Genomic DNA, 22919 nt, shown 5'->3' on the forward strand with positions numbered 1-22919 from the left:
CTGTGCTAAGTCCTTTATACAGGTTCACCCATTTAATCTTTGCAACCCTTATGAGGTGAGAGTTATTATCCCCATTTTATAGATAAATTGAGACTCAGAATTTGGATAACTTGCTGAAAGCTACTCAGTAGTGAAACCAGTATGCCCATCCAGGTAGTCTGTCCCAGACCCATATTCCTTTAAGATTTATTTATTTATTTATGAGATGGAGTCTCACTCTGTCGCCCAGACTGGAGTGCAGTGGTGTGATCTCAGCTCACTGCAAGCTCCGCCTCCTGGGTTCACGCCATTCTCCTGCCTCAGCCTCCCAAGTAGCTGGTACTACAGGGGCCCGCCACCATGCCCCGCTAAGTTTTTGTATTTTTAGTAGAGACGTGGTTTCACCATGTTAACCAGAATGGTCTCAATCTCCTGACCTCGTGATCCACCCGCCTTGGCCTCCCAAAGTTCTGGGATTACAGGCGTGAGCCACCATGCCCGGCCTAAGATTTTTTAATTATATAAAATATTTGCCTGCTTCAAACTTCAAACTGTAAAACAAAATATATTGAGAGATCCAGCTAGATTCAGCTCAACTATTTTGGTAACTTTTCTATAAGTCTCTTTCCCCTCCCTGTTTTCTCCTCACTCTGCAGAGTTAATCTTTTTGTTAAGTTTTTGGTTTATTCTTTTATTGTTTCTTTATGAAAATATATACAAATATATATGTATATGTGTGCCACTGTCTGTATATAAAATTCTCCTCACTAATAGGGATTTGCTATAGTTATTTTGTTTTCAGTTCAAAAACTTTAAAAATGCCTTTTCTTATCAAAAGCAGGTTAATGAGACCAGTCTGGCAAATATGTTTTTTTTTTTTTTTTTTTTTTTTTTTTTGAGACAGAGTCTCGCTCTGCCGCCCAGGCTGGAGTGCAGTGGCGTGATCTTGGCTCACTGCAAGCTCCGCCTCCCGGGTTCACGCCATTCTCCTGCCTCAGCCTCCCGAGTAGCTGGGACTACAGGCGCCCGCCACCTCGCCCGGCTAGTTTTTTTGTATTTTTTAGTAGAGACGGGGTTTCACTGTGTCAGCCAGGATGGTCTCGATCTCCTGACCTCGTGATCCGCCCGTCTCGGCCTCCCAAAGTGCTGGGATTACAGGCTTGAGCCACCGCGCCCGGCCGGCAAATATGTTTTATATCACTTTGCACATATCTTCTGCCTGAGTACTGAACTGACATTCCCATCCACTCAGCATTTTATGTTCTGTCTCATGCTTGAGATGTTTGACTTCCATAGCAAGATAAGGCAGCCTCTCACACTCTGCCTTAAGTAAAAATGCTTCTCTAGAAAACTTACATCTGATGCTCTTTAATGTGGCTAGCTTGTAAAATTGAAATCAGGCTTATCACATGCCTGCTGTTTTTCTCTAAAGGGGAAGGGAAAATTATAATAGTCATTGGATTTAGTTTTCCTTTACTTAAGAAAAACAGGTATGAATTGGATGATGGTTTCCCAGACTTCACCTTCATGGAGGTTTGAGTACTTTTTACTTTTTTTTTTTTTTTTTTTTTTTTTGAGACAGAGTTTCACTCTGTTGCCCAGGCTGGAGTGGAATCACACAATCTTGGCTCACTGCAGCCTCCGCCTCCTGGGTTCAAGCAATTCTCCTGCCTCAGCCTCCCGAGTAGCTGGGACTACAGGCATGCGCCACCACACCCGGCTAATTTTTGCGTTTTTAGTAGAGATGAGGTTTCATCATGTTGGCCAGGATGGTCTTGATCTCCTGACCTTGCGATCCACCCACTTCGGCCTCCCAAAGTGCTGGGATTACAGGCATGAGCCACCGCGCCTGGCCAGGTTTGAGTATTTCTGAAGCCATAGACAAGGACCACATTTCATTGGCCTCTGCTTTTGTATACCTTTGTCTATAGCCTTCAAGTTACTCTTCTGTTTGATAAACATGTGTATTAGTTTTCTAGGGCTATAATAACAAATTAACACAAATGAGGTAGCTTAAAACAGTAGGAATTTATTCTTTCACAGTATGAAGGCCAAAAGTAAAAAATCAGCCAGTCTGTGCTCCCTCCATAGGTTTTAAGCGAGATTCTTTCTTTGCCTCTTCCAGCTTTTGGTGGATGTCAGCATTCATTGATTTGTGGATCAATAAATCACTCTAATCTCTGCCTCCATGATCACACTACCTCCTCCTCTTCCATCTCAAATCTCCCTCCACCTTTCTCTTGTAAGGACACTTGTCATTCGACTTACAGCCCACTTGGATATTCCAGAATGATATCTTCACCTGAAGATCTTAACTTAATTACATCTGCAAAGACCCTTTTTCCAAATAAGGTAATATCCATAGTTTCTGGGAACTAGGATGTGGACATATCTTTTTGGAGGCCACCATTCAATCCACTGCAATATGTTTTCGGGTTAGGAAACTATGTAGGGCAGATTTCATAAGCAGTTATGTCAAGTATGAAGATATGGCTTATGTTTTGTAATCAGTTGATATATTTTGTAAAGACTTTCACTTGGAAAATAATGAGATATTTTAGGATGTTGACAAACACTTTCCAGATCTAAGGAAGGATTTCCCACAGCACCATCTTTCCCAAAGATAGTAGTTTAGCAGATTGGCAATTGCCACAACTATTTAACCACTGCCTCATTAAAGGCACTCTAAGGCCAGGCACTGTGCCTCACACCTATAATCCCAGCACTTTGAGAGGCCAAGGCGGGCAGATCACTTGAGCTCAGGAGTTTGAGACCAGCCTGGGCAACCTGTCAATCCTGCCTCTACAAAAATTACAAAAAAAAAAAAATTACAAAAATTAGCCAGGCATGGTGGTATGTGTCTGTAGTCCCAGCTACTCAGGAGGCTGAGGTGGTAGGATCGCTTGAGCCCCGGAGGCAGAGGTTGCAGTGAGCCAAAATTACACCATCGCACTCCAGCCCAGGTAACATATTGATACCCTGTCTCAAAAAAATAAAATAAAATTCTGGAACAGAAAGACATTAGGGAGAAAAATAGTGAAAATTTGAATGAAGTCTATACATTAATTAATAGTATTATAGCAGTACTACTTTCCTGGTTTAGGTAATTGAACTCTGGCTATATAAAGTGTAAACAATTAGAGGAAACTAAGTGAAGGATATATGGAAACTGTACTATTTGATAACTTTTCTTTAAGCCTACAATTATTTCTAAATAAATTTTAAAATGAGGTGATGCCCAAATTATTAACTATCAGTGAAACTTGTTGCTTAATTTAAGAGAGTTAAGGATTGTTTTATACAGACTGTTTTGAGTAACCTATATTGTTGATTTAAATTTAGAGAACCCAAGAAAATAATTCAGGAAGGATTCTATTACCCTTTATTAAATCCCAAATAAGCTAGCTTCCTTGTCAGTACTTCAGACCTTTCCAAACAGAAGTTGATCTGGCCATTTAGGAAGTTAGAGATGTTTCTTTTGTTGGAAGTAGAGTGGTTGGGGATGGCCTTTTTAAAAGGAGAACATTGAATGGTATCAGTTGCATAGTGATGGTCTTCTCAAGATATGTGCAATATCTTTCCAGGTATTCCGGAAGGACCTCATCAGTGCCATGAAACTTCCAGATTCTCACCACATTAATCCTGATAGCTATTACCTCTTTGCTGATACATGGAAGGAAGAATGGGAAAAGGGAGTCCAGGTACCAGCCAGTCCAGACACTGTTCCACAGCCTTCTCTCAGGTATTTGCATGCTTGCACCTTTGACTTAGGGAATGAATGCTCTCATGTTTATCTGTCTGCCATTTGGGGAGAAACTTAGAGTGGCTAATTATGCATTTATAGTACAAAGTCACATACCATCTTCACCAATTCACTCAGACCAGTAGCAGATTTTACCAGGCTATAATAGGCCAGTAGTTAAAGTCAGGCTCATGTATTTAGTGACATAGTGTGTGCCCATTATTCATAGGATAAGACCATTTGAAGTCCAATCTGAAATTATGATAAAATTTTGGAGACAAGAATTTCCAAGTCTGACTCAACAGTCAGTAGCATTTATTAGTCTTCTGAGAGAAACAGAATTACATAATGCCTGTCTTAGTCTGTTTACTATTGTTGTAACAATACCTAAGTCTGTATTATTTATTTATTTAGAGACAGAGTCTTGCTCTGTCACCCAGGCTGGAGTGCAGTGGCACCATCTTGGCTCACTGCAACCTCTGCCTCCCAGGTTCAAGAGATTCTCCTGCCTCACCCTCCCAAGTAGTTGGAATTACAGGCATGTGCCACCATGCCCAGCTAATTTTTTTGGTATTTTTTTTAGTAGAGACAGGGTTTCACCATGCTGGACAGGCTGTTCTCGAACTCCTGACTTCATGATCTGCCCGCCTTGGCCTCCCAAAGTGCTGGGATTACAGGCATGAGCCACCGCACCTGGCTGAGTCTGTATAAATTATAAAGAAGTATTTGACTCACAGTTCTAAAGACTGGGAAGTCCAAGGGCATGGCAGCAGCTTCTGACAAGGGCTTTTATACTGTGTCATAACATGTGAGAAAAGAAGGAGGACAAGTGAACATGTGTTTAAGAGATCACAAGAGTGAGCCAAGCTCATTTTTATGATGACCCACTCTTATGAGAATTAATTCACTCCTGCAGGAACTCATTCCCACAAGAACTAACTGCTGCTGTAACAGCATTAGTCAATTCATGAGCGTTCTGCCCTCAATACCCAATTATCTCTTAAAGACCCCACCTCCCAACACTGTCACATTGGGAATTAAAGCTCCAGTACATAAACTTTTGGAGACACATTCAAAGTATAGAAACACTGTGGGAAGTTATAGATATATATATAAAACATATATATAACATATATATAATATATAACATATATAATATATGTTTATATAATATATAACATATAATATATGTTTATATAATACATATAACATATAATATATGTTTATATAATATATATAACATATGTTTATATACTACATATAACCTATATAATATATGTTTATATAATACATATAACATATATATGTTTATATAATACATATAACATATATATGTTTATATATTATAATACATATAACACATAAACATATTAATATATATAACATAATATATAACGTATATATTATATATAACTTATGTATTATATATACCATATATAATATGTAACTTATGTATTATATATAGCATATTATATATAACTTATATATAATATAGGGCCTTAAAGTAATAGTATCTATAAATAAAGGATCAAAAACATAGAGTAATGGTACCTATAAACAGAGGGCCAAAAACATAAGAGTTTGTAAAATGCATAAACCCAAATAAAAGGGGATTACTGAATGATTGAGTTGACTATAAGCACATGGCCTTCATTTGCATTAGACCTGAGAAGAAAATTGAAGTAGGAGAGGGCTTTGGTTTTGAAGAAAGAGGAGAGAAAGACTTTTCTGCCAGAGGAAGTAATAAGTAATAAGTTCAGCTAAAGAGTAGCATCTGATTTTGGAAGCCATTTTTTCTTTCTGGTCTTTGTGTTTCCAGTACTTTACACAAAGGTTGGCATTAAACAAAATGTTGAGTAAAAGTTTGAGTGAATGAATGAATGAATAGAATGTAGAGTGCCAAATAAAGGGGCTAGTGGGACCTGCTGGTTACTGTGAGAAATTGTAGATCTTATTGTACACCCATCTATTTCTATTACATATTAGATTTTTTTAAGGGCAGAGATAACATCCTTGAATTCTCTGCTCCTAGTACTAGGTTTTCAAGACCTAGTCATGCTCCAGAAATGCTTGTTGGAATCATTTCTAGAAACCCAGGCTGTCCTACCCACAGAGAGGCTGCCTATGCCCTGTTAATTAAAGCTCCACAGCCTTGCTCAGCATATGTCTCAAAACTTACTGGCTCATCAGCACCATCTCCTGCCCCCTAAAAATCAGAATAGCATCATGAATGAACATAGGAGTTGAGCGTTTTCATGTCCTTGTTGTCAGTATTTTTGTACAACTATAGCAGCCCTGGTGCTGAGTTGACCATCACCATTCCATTGATACTCCGAGGATTATTGAGTGTGACTAACATCTTGACTTTGGTCTTGTTGGTAAGTCAGTATCAATTGTCTACTCATTGGAGGTGATTTTAATCTTTTAGGCTGAGTGGAAAATGGCCCATGTACCACTTTAAAAATGTTATCTGTTAAGTGAGCCATGGATAAGTAGGGTAGCAAGAATGGAGCAACAGTTTAAGAACAGTAATTTATTTTCATTTTTTTAATTTTTTGAGACAGAGTCCCGCTCTATCACTCAGGCTGGAGTGCAGTGGCATGATGTCAGCTCACTGCAACCTCCGCCTCCTGAGTTCAAGTGATCTCGTGCCTCAGCCACCTGAGTAGCTGGGTTTACAGGCATGTGCCACCATGCCCAGCTGATTTTTGTGTTTTTAGTAGAGAAGGGGTTTCACCATATTGGCCAGTCTGGTCTCAAACTCCCAGCCTCAAGTAATTTGCCCACCTCAGCCTCCCAAGTGCTAGAATTAAATGTGTGAGCCCCCGCACTCAGCCTAAGAACAGTAATTTTAGGAACTAAAAGAGTTTAAGTTGTTTTCAAATATAGGGATATGCGTTCCTAATTCATGTGTGGCTTCAGTGCTCTAATATTTGTTCTGAGGGCTGCAAATATTTACCATTATAAGTGCTGTGAATTGTTGGTAAATCTCTTCTGTTTCCCATAGTTCTTTGCCTATCATATGAAACTCTTAATTTTAATGGAACAACAAGGCAGACTATTAAATTATTGATCATATTGAATTCCTTAATGAAATCCTTAACTGGTTGCTCTTGGTAGGTATATCAGTTTCTGTTTTTTAGAAAATATCAATAAGACTTGTACTGTAGTATGTAGCCTTTCCTATGGAACAGTAATTCTCAAATTTTAGGGTGCATCAGAGTCATTTGGAGGGCTTGTTAGAATAGATTTCTTAACCTCACCCCCAGTTTTTGGTTCAGCAGATCTGAGGTGCGAGGTCTGAGAATTTGCATTTCTAACAACTCCCAACACGATACTGATGCCACTAATCTGGGGATGACACTTTGAGAACAATTTTATTATGAAATATGTTTATCTTATTTTCTGAATTTAATGGAAATCTCCATATTTTTATCATCCTCCTTGGATTTCTCTTTTGGCTTTCAATATGAGCCAGCCATATTGGAGGCTCAGCCTGTTTAGGATTTAGTTGGAGTACCTAAACTTTGTTTGAAGTACCTAATTTCCTCAACCACAGCTGCTTATCGCAGCAACCCTTAACTATCATCATTTTGCATGGGTCAAACTATGTCTTGTGATTTTACTTTCTGGATTTTGTAAGTCGCCTTAAAAATTAAATCTTCGTGATATGAAATTATATTGGAACATTAATAAATAATTTGTTTTCATGTCCTTCAACAGATTTTCAAAATCAAATGAGTTCAATTAACATTTTTAAGAACTATATAAATTCAGGCCTATTTAGCCCCATGGTATGAAGTTATTCTCAGACTTGCCTTTTAACTTGGAGCTAGTCTTAAGGTTTTTTGACTGAGCTTTCTATTTGCCATCCATATACCCTTTTCTGTGAAATATATTTTTGCCTGTTTTCTAATCAGATTCTTTGTTTTTTTTTACTATCAAGTGTTGAGAATTACTTATAAATTTGAGATATGAATCCATTGTCAAACATGTGATTTGCAAATATTTTCTCCCAGTCTATTTATAGATTGACTTTTCATCCTGTTAACAGGGTCATTCACAAAGTGTAAGTTTATGATTTTGATGAAGTTCGATTTATTGATTTTTTCTTTTGGATCATGCTTTTAATGTCGTGCTGTGAACTTTTCACTTAGCTCTATGTCTCAAAAATATTCTCGGCTGGGTACGGTGGCTCACGCCTGTAATCCCAGCACTTTGGGAGGCCGAGGCGGGCGGATCACAAGGTCAGGAGATCGAGACCATCCTAGCTAACATGGTGAAACCCCGTCTCTACTAAAAAAGACAAAAAAATTACCCAGGTGTGGTGGCGGGCGCCTGTAGTCCCAGCTACTCGGGAGGCTGAGGCAGGAGAATGGCGTGAACCCAGGAAGTGGAGCTTGCAGTGAGCCGAGATCACACCACTGCACTCCAGCCTGGGCAACAGAGAGAGACTCCGTCTCAAAAAAAAAAAAATATATATATATATATATATATATGTGTGTGTGTGTGTGTAGGTATATTCTCCTATGTTTTCTTTTAAGAGTTTTATAGTTTTACATTTAAATGCATGAACCATTTTGAATTTTGTTAAGATGGGAGGCATAGGTCAAAGTTCAAAATCAGGTAAGTTGATTCTTCCCACTTTATTCTTTTTTCAAAATTGCTGTGGCTATTCCATTTTCTTTGTCTTTCCATTCAAATTTTATAATAAGCTTTCCATATATACAAAAAATCTTGCTGGATTTTCATAAGGATTGTATTAAACCTATATCACTTGGGGAGAATTGACATCTGTACAAGTCCTGTACACATTTTGCTAAATGTATACTTGTTAAAAATTTTTGAGCAATTGTTAATGGTATTGTATTTATAATTTAGGTTTCCACATGGTCATTGCTAGTATATACAAATACAACCAATTTTTGTGTGTTGATCTTGTGTTCCTGTGACCCTGCTGAATTACTTAGTTCTGGCAGTTTTATTTTAAAAAAAAAAAAAAAAAAAAAAGAGATTCCTTAGGATTTTCTGTGTAAACCATCATGTCACCTGCAAATAAACATGGTTTTCTTTCTTTCTTTCCAATCTGTTTACTTTTTATTTCTTTTCTTGCCTTATTCTAGTAGCTAAAATGTCTAGTAATATGTCAAATAGCAGTGGAGAGAGCAGACATCCTTGTCTTGTTCCCAATCTTAGGTGGAAGGCTTTTAGTCTTTCAATATATTAAGTATGATATTAACTATAGGGTTTTTCTTTTTTTCTTTTTTTTTTTTTTAAGATGGAGTCTCGCTCTGTCCCCCAGGCTGGAGTACAGTGGTGCGATCTCAGCTTACTGCAAGCTCCACCTCCCGGGTTCATGCCATTCTCCTGCCTCAGCCTCCCAAGTAGCTGGGACTACAGGCGCCCACCACCACGCCCAGCTAATTTTTTGTATTTTTAGTAGAGACGGAGTTTCACCGTGTTAGCCAGGATCGTCTCGATCTCCTGGCCTTGTGATCTGCCCGTCTCAGCCTCCCAAAGTGCTGAGATTACAGGCATGAGCCACCACGTCTGGCCGCTATAGGGTTTTTCATAGATGTTCTTTGTCAAGTTGAAGAAGTTCACCTCTACTCCTAGTGTGTGGTAGTTTTTTTTGTAAATGGGTTTTCAATTTTGTCAACTGAAATGATCTCTATCAAATGATATGATCAGGTGATTTTTTTCTTCTTCAACCTGTTAATGTTATAGATTACATTGATTGATTTTTTTAATATTGCACCAGCCTTGCATTGCTGGAACAAACCTGAGTGTTAGTCAACTTGGGCTGCCATAACAAAATATCACAGGCTGGATGGCTTAAACAACAAAAATTTATTTCTCAAAGTTCTGGAGGCTGGAAGTCCCAGATCAAGGTCTTGCAGAGTTCAGTTTCTGGTCTGTCTTCCTTGCTTGCCTCCTTCTCACTGTGTGCTCACATGACCTTTCCCTTATGACCTTATTTAAGCTTAATTACCTCCTGTAGGTCTTGTCTCCAAATACAGTCACTTTGGGAGTGACACAATTCAGTCCATAGCACCAAGTTGATCAGGGATTATATTATATTTTTATATTGCTTGATTTGATTTGCAAATATCTTGTTGGAAATTGTTATGTCTATATATTTTCATGTCTTATTTTTATGTTCCCGAGGAATAGTGACCTGTAGTCTTATATAATTTATAATATAATTTATATATATATATATATATAATGTGAGAGACAGGGTCTCGCTCTGTTGCCCAGGCTGGAGTGCAGTGGCACCATCTCAAGCCCAGTACAACCTCCACCTCCTAGGCTCAAGTGATCCTCCTGCCTCAGCCTCCTGAGTAGCTGGGATTACAAGTGTTTGTTGCCACGCCCAGCTGATTTTTGTATTTTTTATAGAGACAGGGTTTCACTATGTTGCCCAGGCTGGTCTCAAGCTCCTGGCCTCAAGCAGCCCTCCAGCATTGGCCTCCCAAAGTGCTGAGATTACAGCCATGAGCCAGTGCGCCCAACCTCTCATGATATTTATATCTGTATTGTATCAGGGTAATATTGGCCTTATAAAATTAGTTGGGAAATATTGCTTCCTCTTCCAGTTTTTGGAAGAAATGGTGTAGAACTAGAGTTAATTCTTAAAATGTTTGATAGAATTCTCCAATGAAACACTCCGGACCTAGAGGCTTCTCTTTGGGAATTTGCTTAACTATAACTATAAATTTGAGTTCTTTTTGTTGTTGTTATTTTTGTTTGTTTGTTTGAGGCCTTGCTCTGTCACCCAGGCTGCAGTGAAATGGCACAATCACAGTTCACTGCAGCCTCAACCTCCTAAGTCCAAGCAATCTTCCCACCTCAGCCTCCCAGGAGCTGGGACCACAGGCCTGTGCCACAATACGCAGCTAATTTTTTGAGAATTTTTTGTAGAGATGAAGTCTTCCTGTGTTGGCCAGCCTGGTCTGAAACTCCTGGGCTCAAGTGATCCTCCCACCTCAGCCTACCAAAATGTTGGGATTACGGGCATGAGCCACTACACATGGCAAATTTGAGTCCTTTAATAGATAATTTGAATAGCCCTGTAACTATTTCAAACTGGGTGACTTTGGGTAGTTTGTAGTTTAAGGTACAGGTTTGTTTCATCTGAATTGTTGAATTTACCTGTATAAAATGGTTCATAGTATTCCCTGTGTTGCTTTCATTTTAAAATTCAATCTTGGCTAGACTTCTACTTCCAAAAAGATGGAGTAGGTGTGGTTTTCCCTATGCCTCCCACTAAGTACAATTAAAAACCCTGAGCATTTTATATAATGCAAACATAAGACTTTGAAAGATCAGAAGAAAGCAGAACAGCTAGAGTCCTTGAGACCTGAGGAACAACCCAGTTTTATGTTCCCTGGGATTTCTTTTTGCTCCCAGCATTGGTGCTGGAGAAGCTAGCAACCCAGAAGCACAAACCAGCAAAAAACAAAAAACAAAAACTAAAAAAAGCCTGTCCTCTCTAGCCAAATGACCAGGAAAGGGGCAGCCTATCAGACGGGAAACCTTTATTTTTTTATTTTATTGTTATTATTTTTTTGAGACTCAGTCTCTGGCACCCAGGCTGGAGTGCAGTGGCGCCATCTCTGCTTACTGCAACTTTCACCTCCCTGGTTCAAGTGATTCTCCTGCCTCAGCCTCCCAAGTAGCTGGGATTGCAGGTGCACACCACCACACCTAGCTAATTTTTGTATTTTTGGTAGAGGTGGGGTTTCACCATGTTGGCCCGGCTGGTCTGAAACTCCTGACCTCAAGTGATCCACCCACTTTGGCCTCCCAAAGTGCTGGGATTACAGGCATGAATCACTGTGCCTGGCCAACGTGGAAAACTTTTAAACAGAAAACTCTTCTCCAGTCAAACACCACAGAAAAATATTTTGGGCCACCCCAACCTTCTGTAGCAAAGATGGAGTAGGGAGCTTAGACAGCAATGGTGTACGACATCTGGGGTTGTGTTAGAGGAGACTGAGTGGACAGTCAGGATTTTCACCTCTGTTCAGCAGTGTCAGTGGAGGCCATGCAAGAAACAATAGCAAGGCATTCTTACCAATCCCAGCAATGGAGATGTCCGTGGAAGCCTAGTGGGGAGCTGAAGCTCTCAGCCCCACCCAACAGTAACAGGGATGTTGACACAGGCCAAATGGTGAACTAGGTCTTATACAACCACCTCGTGGTAACAAGGCATTGCCCCCAACCCTGATCTCCAGCCAGATAGTGTCATAGGAAGCCAACCAAAATCAAAGGTTTGCATAAGATCCAGAGTCTCGTAATACCCCAAATGTCTAGGTTTCAGTAAAAAATTACTCATCAAGAATCAGGAAGATCTTAACCTGACCAAAAACAGATGCCGACACCAAGATGCCAGATATTAGAATAGTTTAACAAAGATTTTAAAGCAGCCAACATAAAAATGCTTTAGTGAACAATTGTGAACATACTTGAAACAAGTTAAAAAAAAAAATAGTATCCCTCTTTCATTCCTATTATTGGCAATTTTTGTCTTATCTTTTTTTCTTGCTATGGGTTGGTCAGTTATCTTGATCATTTCACAGAACACTCTTTTTATTTTTCTGTTTTGTTTTTTGGAGACAGGGTCTTACTCTGTCACTCAGGCTGGAGTACAGTGGCATGATCACAGCTCACTACAGCCTGGACCTTTTGGGCTCAAGTGATCCTCCTGCCTCAGCCTCCTAAGTAGCTGAGACTACAGGTGCATGCCACCATGCCGGGCTAATTTTTGTTTTTGGGGGTTTTTTTGTTTTTGTTTTTTGTAGAAACAGGGGTTTCACCATGTTGCCCAGGCTGATCTTGAACTACTGGGCTCAAGCAATTTGCCCACCTCGGCCTCCCAAAGTGCTGGGATTACAAGTGTGAGCCAGTGCACCTGGCCCATTACTTTTCTGTTTTTAATCTCATTGATTCCTGGTCTTTATTATTTTTATCCTTCTGCTTACTTCGGGTTTATTTTGCTCCTTTTTTCTCGTTTCTAGTGTTGAGAACTTAATTTATTGATTTGAAGCTTTTTCTCTTGTCTAATGTAAGCATGTAGTACTATAAATTTTCCTCTCAGCACCTGCTTTAACCGTGTCTCATAAATTTTGGTATGTTGAATTTCATTTTCGTTCTCTTAAGTATATTTTTTTTTAACTTCTCTTGAAATTTCTTCTTTCACCCATGGATTATTTCAAAGTGTGATTTTTGGTTTCCAAGTGTTTGGAGGTTTTCTTGTTATCTTTCTGTTACTGATTTCTAGTTTTCTTTTCTTTTTTTTTTTTTTATACTAAATACTGTCACTTTTATTTTTTAGTAAAATTCCATCTTAGATATGTATACAGAGATTTGAAACAAGAAAGGTGTCTTTTCCATTTAAAAGAAAATCACTATTAAATATCACACCCATATGAGACTGATAATTTAAGAAGAAAACTGCTTAGCAGAAAAATGTGTATGTCTACTTTTAGTGCAAAATTAAAACCACAAAGCTTAAAAAAAGAAATGTTAATGTCTGTAAATTTTCAGAATAACATCATATAAATGTGTTTACATTTTTCATTATTCAAATGTCCATTAGTGACAGACTGGATTAAGAAAAGGTGGCACATATACACCATGGAATACTATGCAGCCATAAAAAAGGATGAGTTTGTGTCCTTTGTAGGGACATGGATGCAGCTGGAAACCATCATTCTCAGCAAGCTATCGCAAGAACAGAAAACCAAACACCACATGTTCTCACTCATAGGTGGGAATTGATCCATGAGATCACTTGGACTCTGGAAGGGGAACATCACACACTGGGGCCTATTATGGGGAGGGATGGCATTGGGAGTTATACCTGATGTAAATGACGAGTTGATGGGTGCTGACGAGTTGATGGGTGCAGCACACCAACATGGCACAAGTATACATATGTAACAAACCTGCACGTTGTACACATGTGCCCTAGAACTTAAAGTATTAAAAAAAAAAAGTCACTTAATGTAGAATTTAAGAATACAGCCAACACCAAAGAAAAAACTTCTTAATGTTCTTATATCTTGGACTTGGAGCATTTTATTATTTTCTTTTAAGAGATGTGATCTCACTATATTGCCCAGGCTGGTCTCGAACTTCTGGGCTCAAGCAGTCCTCCCACCTTGGCCTCCCAAAGTGATGGGATTATGGGTGTGAGCCACTGTGCGCGGCCAGTTTCTAGTTTTGATTCCACTGTGATCAGAAAACACACACTAAATAATTCCAGTTATTTAAATTTGTTGAGATTTATTTTATGGCCCAGGATATGATCTGTCATAGTACATGTTCCATGGGTGCTTAAAAATAAGTGTATGCTGCTGTTGTTGCATAGAGTATTCCATAAATATCAATTCTTTCAACTCTGTTAGTTGGTGGTAATGTTGAGTTCTTCTGTACTCTTGTTGATTTTCTGTTTATTGGTTCTATCAATTACTGAGAGAGGTTGAAGTCTATAGCTATAATCATGGATTTGTCCATTTCCCCTTTGAGTTCAGTTCATTTTTGCCTCACGTGTTTTGGAGCACTGTTGTTTGGTGCACACACATTTATGATTGCTATGTCTTCTTGATGGAATGACACTTTTATCATTATATAATCCTCTTCATCTCTAGTAATTTTCTTTACTATGAAGTCTACTTTATCTGATGTTAATATAGTCACTTTTGCTTTCTTTTGAGTGATGTTTGCATCATATGTCTTTCTCCATTATTTTACTTTCAACCTACTTATATCCTTGTATTTTAAGTATGTTTTATTTAGACAGCATATATTTGGATCATATTTTTAAATCTGCTGTGTCAATCTGTCTTTTAATTGGTTTAGACCACTTATATTTGATGCAATTAGTAATATGTTAGGACTTCAGCGTGCCCTTTTATTTTGTGTGTGTGTGTGTGTGTGTGTGTGTGTGTGTGTGTGTGTGTGTGTGTGCGTGTGTTCTCTGTTTTTCATTTCTCTGCTTTATTTTTCCTACCTTCCTTGGAGGTTCCCTGAACAAACTACCAAACTCGACCCACGTGAAATAGATCATTTGAATAGCCCCAAAGTTATTAGTAACATTGAATTTGTAATTTAAAACTTCCCCTAAAAATACCTCCAGGCCCAGATGGTTTCACTGGAGAATTCTACGAAACATTGAAAGAAATAAAAAGTGATAACAGTAGAAGAGAAATTTCAATCAAAGATGAATGGAGTTATAAAAGAAATAGCTAACCATGGGAATATGGGGATATGCTGCTGTTGTAGAAGCTCTAGGTTTACAGCCAAAAAGAACTTAGTGAAGGCAAACTTATCAACCTAAATGAAGAAAATGGTATGGTGAAAAGAGTGAAGGTGTCCCAGAGGAAGTGATACTAGTGAAAAAGTGCACATTAAAGGAATTCTTGGAAGTATTTTACAACATTGAAAGCACAAAGAACAAAATGTTGGAAACTTAATCCACACTTAGAAGGGAGTATGACAATTTGCCAAGGGATAGAAAAGGTGCTTACTCCATGTTGTAAGTTATACAGTGAAAGGGAGTTAAGCACTGTACTCTTAATAAGTTTTTACAAATAAATAAAAGTGTAATTCTCAATGTTTCTAGTGTTTCAAATTATAGTATACTAAATACATATTGGTTTTATTATTTTTTATTTCCCTATATGTTTATAGTCAATGGGAATATAGCTTTTTAATGTTTTGACAAAATTTTTAAAGGTTATTAAACAATAATAGTTTTCCCCATTATTTATTAAGATTGCTTTTCACAGTTTCAGCTTGCACAGTCATTTTTACGGTATCATATCACCATGCAAAGCAAGGACTATCTGTAATCTTTAGTGACAGAAAGCAGATCATTGGTTTTCTGGGAGGAGACAGGGAAGCAGGAGGATACAAGGAAACTTTTGGGGGTGACGGACACATTATCTTGGTTGTGATGCTAGTTGCACAAATGTATGTAGATGTGTGTGTCAAAACTTTATACATTTAAAATATATACATAGTTTATTGTATGTCAGTTATACCCCAATCATGTATATGATGAATATAATACTTTTATATTCATAGATACATTATAAATATTTATATGAACAATCATCACAAGTAAAGGTGTGTATATGTATAGATGGGTAAGAAAATGTGATAGTGGGGTCGAGTGTGGTGGCTCACACCTATAATCCCAGCACTTTGGGAAGCCAAGGCAAGAAGATTACTTGAGCCCAGGAGTTCAAGACCAGCTTGGGCAACACAGTGAGACCTCGTCTCTACAAAAAGTAAAAAAATTAGCTGGGCATGGTGGCATGCGCCTGTAGTCGAGCTGCTCGGGAGGCTGAGTTGGAAGGATCGCTTGAGCCTGGGAGGTTGAGGCTGCAGTGAGCCGTGATCATACCACTACACTCCAGCCTGGGTAACAGAGCAAAACCCTGTCTCAACAAGAAATGTGATAGTGGCTACACGAAGACACAATCATGGGTGGTTAGAAAAGGAGAAAGACAAGATGTGACTGTAAACTACCTAAGGGCAGAACCCCTACTGTTCAGATAAAAAGGTTTTCAATAAATATGTGTTGTTGTAAGGAGAACATGAAAAGGAAACCGAGAGGAAAATGGTGAATGTTAATTAAGAAAATTTGAGAAGAACCAAAATATAAGTAAGAAAAACAAAGATGAGAACAGGAGGGAACTAAGCCTTCCATTTTCACCATTTGCATTCCTTTTTTTTTTTTTTTTCCGTTTTTGAGACAGGATCTCACTGTGTTGCCCAGGCTGGAGCAAGGTGGCACAATCACAGCTCACTGCAGCCTTGACCTCCCAGGTTCAAGGGATCCTCTCACCTCAGCCTTCCAAGTAGCTAGGACTACAGGCACACACCACCGTGCCTGACTAATTTTTGTATCTTTTGTAGAGATGGGATCTCCCTATGTTGCCCAGGCTGGTCTCGAACTCCCAGGCTCAAGCAATTCTCCCACCTCGGCCTCCCCAAGTGCAGGGATTACAGGTGTGAGCCACTATGCCTGGCCCACTTGCCTTTCTTACACTAAAATAAAAAGTTTTTTTGGCTACGCATCTCAAAAAAAAAAAGATTTTTTCACTTTCTCAAGTGCTTGATTGAAAGAGTTTAATGTAAGTAGACACAACATTGCAACTAATAAGTGATGTTTTAAATCAAAATAGGAGAATGGAAGGTAGGAAAATTTTACTAAGTTCCTCAGTCAGATCAAGTTCTAAGTTTGTCACATGACCTCTGTGGTTTTCATAAATGTACAGCTTGCTTTTCTTAGATTTTTTTAAATGAGATAATTCACCTATTATAATTTTTTATTTTTATTTATTTATTTATTTTGAAACAGAGTTTCGCTCTTGTTGCCCAGACTGGAGTGCAATGGCGCGATCTAGGCTCACCACAACCTCTGTCTCCCCGGTTCAACCGATTCTCCTGCCTCAGCCTCCCGAGTAGTTGGGATTACAGGCATGTGCCACCACACCTGGCTAATTTTGTATTTTTAGTAGAAACGGGGTTTCTCCACGTTGGTCAGGTTGGTCTCGAACTCCCAATCTCAGGTGATCCGCCTGCCTTGGCTGGGATTACAGGCGTGAGCCACTGCGCCCAGCCATGTACATTTTTAAATCAAGATAGAATTCACATACCACAAAATTCACCCTTTTTCATTGTATGATGGTTTTTAGTATATTCACGGGGTTATACAACCATCATTCCTGTGTAATTCCAAAACGTTTTTATCACCCTAGAAAGAAATCCCACATCTGTTAGCAGTTACTAGTCATTCTTCCCTTCCCCCAGCCCCTGGCAATCACTGTATTAGTCTACTAGGGCTGCCATAACAAAATACCACAGACTGGGTGGCTTAAAGAACAAAAATTTATTTTTTCATAGTTCTAGAGTCTAGAAGTCCAAGATCAAAGTGTCATCAGGATTGATGTCTGGTGAGGCCTCTCTTCCTAGTGTGTAAACAGCCACCTTCTCACTGTGTCCTCACATGGCCTTTCCTCTTCTGTATGTGCACACAGTTTGTGGGGGTGGAACTCTGGGGTGTCTCCTTATAAGGACACCAGCCCTATCAGACTAAGGCCCCATCTCTGTGACCTCTCATAACCTTTATTACCTACTTATAGGCCCTGTCTCCAAGTAAAGTCATCATAGGTTAGGTCTTTAACATATGAATTTGAGAAGGGCCTGTTGAGTTCCTGACAACCACTAGTCTGCTTTCTGTTCTTGTAGATCTGCCCGTTCTGGACATTTCATATAAGTGGAATCATACAATGTATGGCATTTTGAGTCTGACTTTTTTCATTTAGCATAATGTTTTGAAAATTCATCAGTGTTACATGTATCAATATTCATTACTTTTATGACCAAATAATATTATGTTATATGGATATACCACATTTTGTTAATCCGTTCAGCAGTTGATGGATATTTGGGTTGTTTCCACATATGGGCTGTTACAAATAATGGTGCTACAAGTGTCCTCATACAGTTTTTTTTTTTTTAAATCAGGTCTTCTAGAAGAAAATTCATACAGGTTTTTGAATGCACATATGTTTTCTTTTCTCTTGGGTACATACCTAGGAGTAGAATTATTGAGTCATATGGTAACTCCATCTTTAACATTTTGAGGAATTGTCAAACTATTTTTTATAGCATCTGCAACATTTTACATTCCTGTCAGTAATGTGTGAAGGTTACATTTTCTCCACATCCTCACTGATACTTGTTATTGTCTGTCTCTTTGTTATAGCCTTTCTAGTGGGTATGAAGTGTATTTCACTGTGATTATGATTTGCACTTGTCTAATGGCTAATGATGTTGAACAACTTTTCTTGATGTCCCTCTTAGCCATTTATATATCTTTTCAAGAGACCTTTTCTACTTTATCACAAAAAGCCTTTATGAGGTCAGAAAACACAAGATTTATCTTTGTCTTCTATGAAATGCTGCTGTTCACACAGCCAGAATGAGTCATCTCAGTTCACTTCTTGTAAGTCCCATCACATTCATTTGAGTATGTATGTCCTTGGCTGCTGAAAATCTGACCCTTTAATGAATAGGGCAACAAAGTTCCCTGTTCTAGAATGTCCCGTTTTTTAATACTGCATCCATGCATACCTCCTATGTTGTCTTTGGAGAAATTATTCATATCCTTAACTCAATTTTTTTTAATGGGCAGTCTTTTTATTGTTGAGTCATAAGAGTTCTTTACATAGAAGATGGCCGAATAGGAACAGCTCCAGTCTCCAACTCCCAGCGCGAGCGACACAGAAGACCGGTGATTTCTGCATTTTCAACTGAGGTACTGGGTTCATCTCACTGGGGAGTGCCGGAGGATCGGTGCTGGTCAGCTGCTGCAGCCCGACCAGCGAGAGCTGAAGCAGGGCGAGGCATTGCCTCACCTGGGAAGCGCAAGGGGGAAGGGAATCCCTTTTCCTAGCCAGGGGAACTGAGACACACAACACCTGGAAAATCGGGTAACTCCCACCCCAATACTGCGCTTTAAGCAAACAGGCACACCAGGAGATCATATCCCACGCCTGGCCGGGAGGGTCCCACACCCACAGAGCCTCCCTCATTGCTAGCACAGCAGTCTGTGATCTACCGGCAAGGCAGCAGCGAGGCTGGGGGAGGGGCGCCCGCCATTGCCGAGGCTTAAGTAGGTAAACATAGCCGCTGGGAAGCTCGAACTGGGTGGAGCTCACAGCAGCTCAAGGAAACCTGCCTGTCTCTGTAGACTCCACCTCTGGGGACAGGGCACAACTATACAACAACAAAAGCAGCAGAAAACTCTGCAGACGCAAACGACTCTGTCTGACAGCTTTGAAGAGAGCAGTGGATCTCCCAACACGGAGGTTGAGATCTGAGAAGGGACAGACTCCCTGCTCAAGTGGGTCCCTGACCCCTGAGCAGCCTAACTGGGAGACATCCCCCACTAGGGGCAGTCTGATACCCCACACCTCACAGGGTGGAGTACACCCCTGAGAGGAAGCTTCCAAAGCAAGAATCAGACAGGTACACTCGCTGTTCAGAAATATTCTATCTTCTGCAGCCTCTGCTGCTGACACCCAGGCAAACAGGGTCTGGAGTGGACCTCAAGCAATCTCCAACAGACCTACAGCTGAGGGTCCTGACTGTTAGAAGGAAAACTATCAAACAGGAAGGACACCTACACCAAAACCCCATCAGTACATCACCATCATCAAAGACCAGAGGCAGATAAAACCACAAAGATGGGGAAAAAGCAGGGCAGAAAAGCTGGAAATTCAAAAAATAAGAGCGCATCTCCCCCGGCAAAGGAGCGCAGCTCATCGCCAGCAACGGATCAAAGCTGGACAGAGAATGACTTTGACGAGATGAGAGAAGAAGGCTTCAGTCCATCAAATTTCTCAGAGCTAAAGGAGGAATTACGTACCCAGCGCAAAGAAACTAAAAATCTTGAAAAAAAAGTGGAAGAATTGATGGCTAGAGTAATTAATGCAGAGAAGGTCCTAAACGAAATGAAAGAGATGAAAACCATGACACGAGAAATACGTGACAAATGCACAAGCTTCAGTAACCGACTCGATCAACTGGAAGAAAGAGTATCAGCGATTGAGGATCAAATGAATGAAATGAAGCGAGAAGAGAAACCAAAAGAAAAAAGAAGAAAAAGAAATGAACAAAGCCTGCAAGAAGTATGGGATTATGTAAAAAGACCAAATCTACGTCTGATTGGGGTGCCTGAAAGTGAGGGGGAAAATGGAACCAAGTTGGAAAACACTCTTCAGGATATCATCCAGGAGAACTTCCCCAACCTAGTAGGGCAGGCCAACATTCAAATCCAGGAAATACAGAGAACGCCACAAAGATACTCCTCGAGAAGAGCAACTCCAAGACACATAATTGCCAGATTCACCAAAGTTGAAATGAAGGAAAAAATCTTACGAGCAGCCAGAGAGAAAGGTCGGGTTACCCACAAAGGGAAGCCCATCAGACTAACAGCAGATCTCTCGGCAGAAACTCTCCAAGCCAGAAGAGAGTGGGGGCCAATATTCAACATTCTTAAAGAAAAGAATTTTAAACCCAGAATTTCATATCCAGCCAAACTAAGTTTCATAAGTGAAGGAGAAATAAAATCCTTTACAGATAAGCAAATGCTTAGAGATTTTGTCACCACTAGGCCTGCCTTACAAGAGATCCTGAAGGAAGCACTCAACATGGAAAGGAACAACCGGTACCAGCCATTGCAAAAACATGCCAAAATGTAAAGACCATCGAGGCTAGGAAGAAACTGCATCAACTAATGACCAAAATAACCAGTTAATATCATAATGGCAGGATCAAGTTCACACATAACAATCTTAACCTTAAATGTAAATGGACTAAATGCTCCAATTAAAAGACACAGACTGGCAAACTGGATAAAGAGTCAAGACCCATCAGTCTGCTGTATTCAGGAGACCCATCTCACACGCAGAGACATACATAGGCTCAAAATAAAGGGATGGAGGAAGATTTACCAAGCAAATGGAGAACAAAAAAAAGCGGGGGTTGCTATACTAGTCTCTGATAAAACAGACTTTAAACCATCAAAGATCAAAAGAGACAAAGAAGGCCATTACATAATGGTAAAGGGATCAATTCAACAGGAAGAGCTAACTATCCTAAATATATATGCACCCAATACAGGAGCACCCAGATTCATAAAGCAAGTCCTTAGAGACTTACAAAGAGACTTAGACTCCCATACAATAATAATGGGAGACTTCAACACTCCACTGTCAACATTAGACAGATCAACGAGACAGAAAGTTAACAAGGATATCCAGGAATTGAACTCATCTCTGCAGCAAGCAGACCTAATAGACATCTACAGAACTCTCCACCCCAAATCAACAGAATATACATTCTTCTCAGCACCACATCGTACTTACTCCAAAATTGACCACGTAATTGGAAGTAAAGCACTCCTCAGCAAATGTACAAGAACAGAAATTATAACAAACTGTCTCTCAGACCACAGTGCAATCAAACTAGAACTCAGGACTAAGAAACTCAATCAAAACCGCTCAACTACATGGAAACTGAACAACCTGCTCCTGAATGACTACTGGGTACATAACGAAATGAAGGCAGAAATAAAGATGTTCTTTGAAACCAATGAGAACAAAGATACAACATACCAGAATCTCTGGGACACATTTAAAGCAGTGTGTAGAGGGAAATTTATAGCACTAAATGCCCACAAGAGAAAGCAGGAAAGATCTAAAATTGACACTCTAACATCACAATTAAAAGAGCTAGAGAAACAAGAGCAAACACATTCGAAAGCTAGCAGAAGGCAAGAAATAACTAAGATCAGAGCAGAACTGAAGGAGATAGAGACACAAAAAACTCTCCAAAAAATCAATGAATCTAGGAGTTGGTTTTTTGAAAAGATCAACAAAATTGACAGACCACTAGCCAGACTAATAAAGAAGAAAAGAGAGAAGAATCAAATCTACGCAATTAAAAATGATAAAGGGGATATCACCACCGACCCCACAGAAATACAAACTACCATCAGAGAATACTATAAACACCTCTACGCAAATAAACTGGAAAATCTAGAAGAAATGGATAATTTCCTGGACACTTACACTCTTCCAAGACTAAACCAGGAAGAAGTTGAATCCCTGAATAGACCAATAGTAGGCTCTGAAATTGAGGCAATAATTAATAGCCTACCAACCAAAAAAAGTCCAGGACCAGATGGATTCACAGCTGAATTCTACCAGAGGTACAAGGAGGAGTTGGTACCATTCCTTCTGAAACTATTCCAATCAATAGAAAAAGAGGGAATCCTCCCTAACTCATTTTATGAGGCCAACATCATTCTGATACCAAAGCCTGGCAGAGACACAACAAAAAAAGAGAATTTTAGACCAATATCCCTGATGAACATCGATGCAAAAATCCTCAATAAAATACTGGCAAACCGGGTTCAGCAACACATCAAAAAGCTTATCCACCATGATCAAGTGGGCTTCATCCCTGGGATGCAAGGCTGGTTCAACATTCGCAAATCAATAAACATAATCCAGCATATAAACAGAACCAAAGACAAGAACCACATGATTATCTCAATAGATGCAGAAAAGGCTTTTGACAAAATTCAACAGCCCTTCATGCTAAAAAC

At 39.4% G+C, this 22919-nt stretch overlaps 1 protein-coding gene across 4 annotated transcripts in view; it reads left to right on the forward strand.

The window, feature by feature from the left end:
- Positions 1–22919, forward strand: part of JADE3 (jade family PHD finger 3) — a 154058-nt gene that overhangs the window by 84679 nt on the left and 46460 nt on the right. For all 4 annotated transcript variants that reach the window (XM_065538569.1, XM_045384239.2, XM_005593391.3 and 1 more), the window contains one exon: positions 3564–3721. In XM_065538569.1, coding sequence (XP_065394641.1) covers positions 3564–3721 — 158 coding nt within the window. The remainder of the gene's footprint in view (positions 1–3563; positions 3722–22919) is intronic.

The sequence above is a fragment of the Macaca fascicularis genome, chromosome X (genome assembly GCF_037993035.2).
Source record: "Macaca fascicularis isolate 582-1 chromosome X, T2T-MFA8v1.1".
NCBI classification, from domain to species: Eukaryota; Metazoa; Chordata; class Mammalia; order Primates; family Cercopithecidae; genus Macaca; species Macaca fascicularis.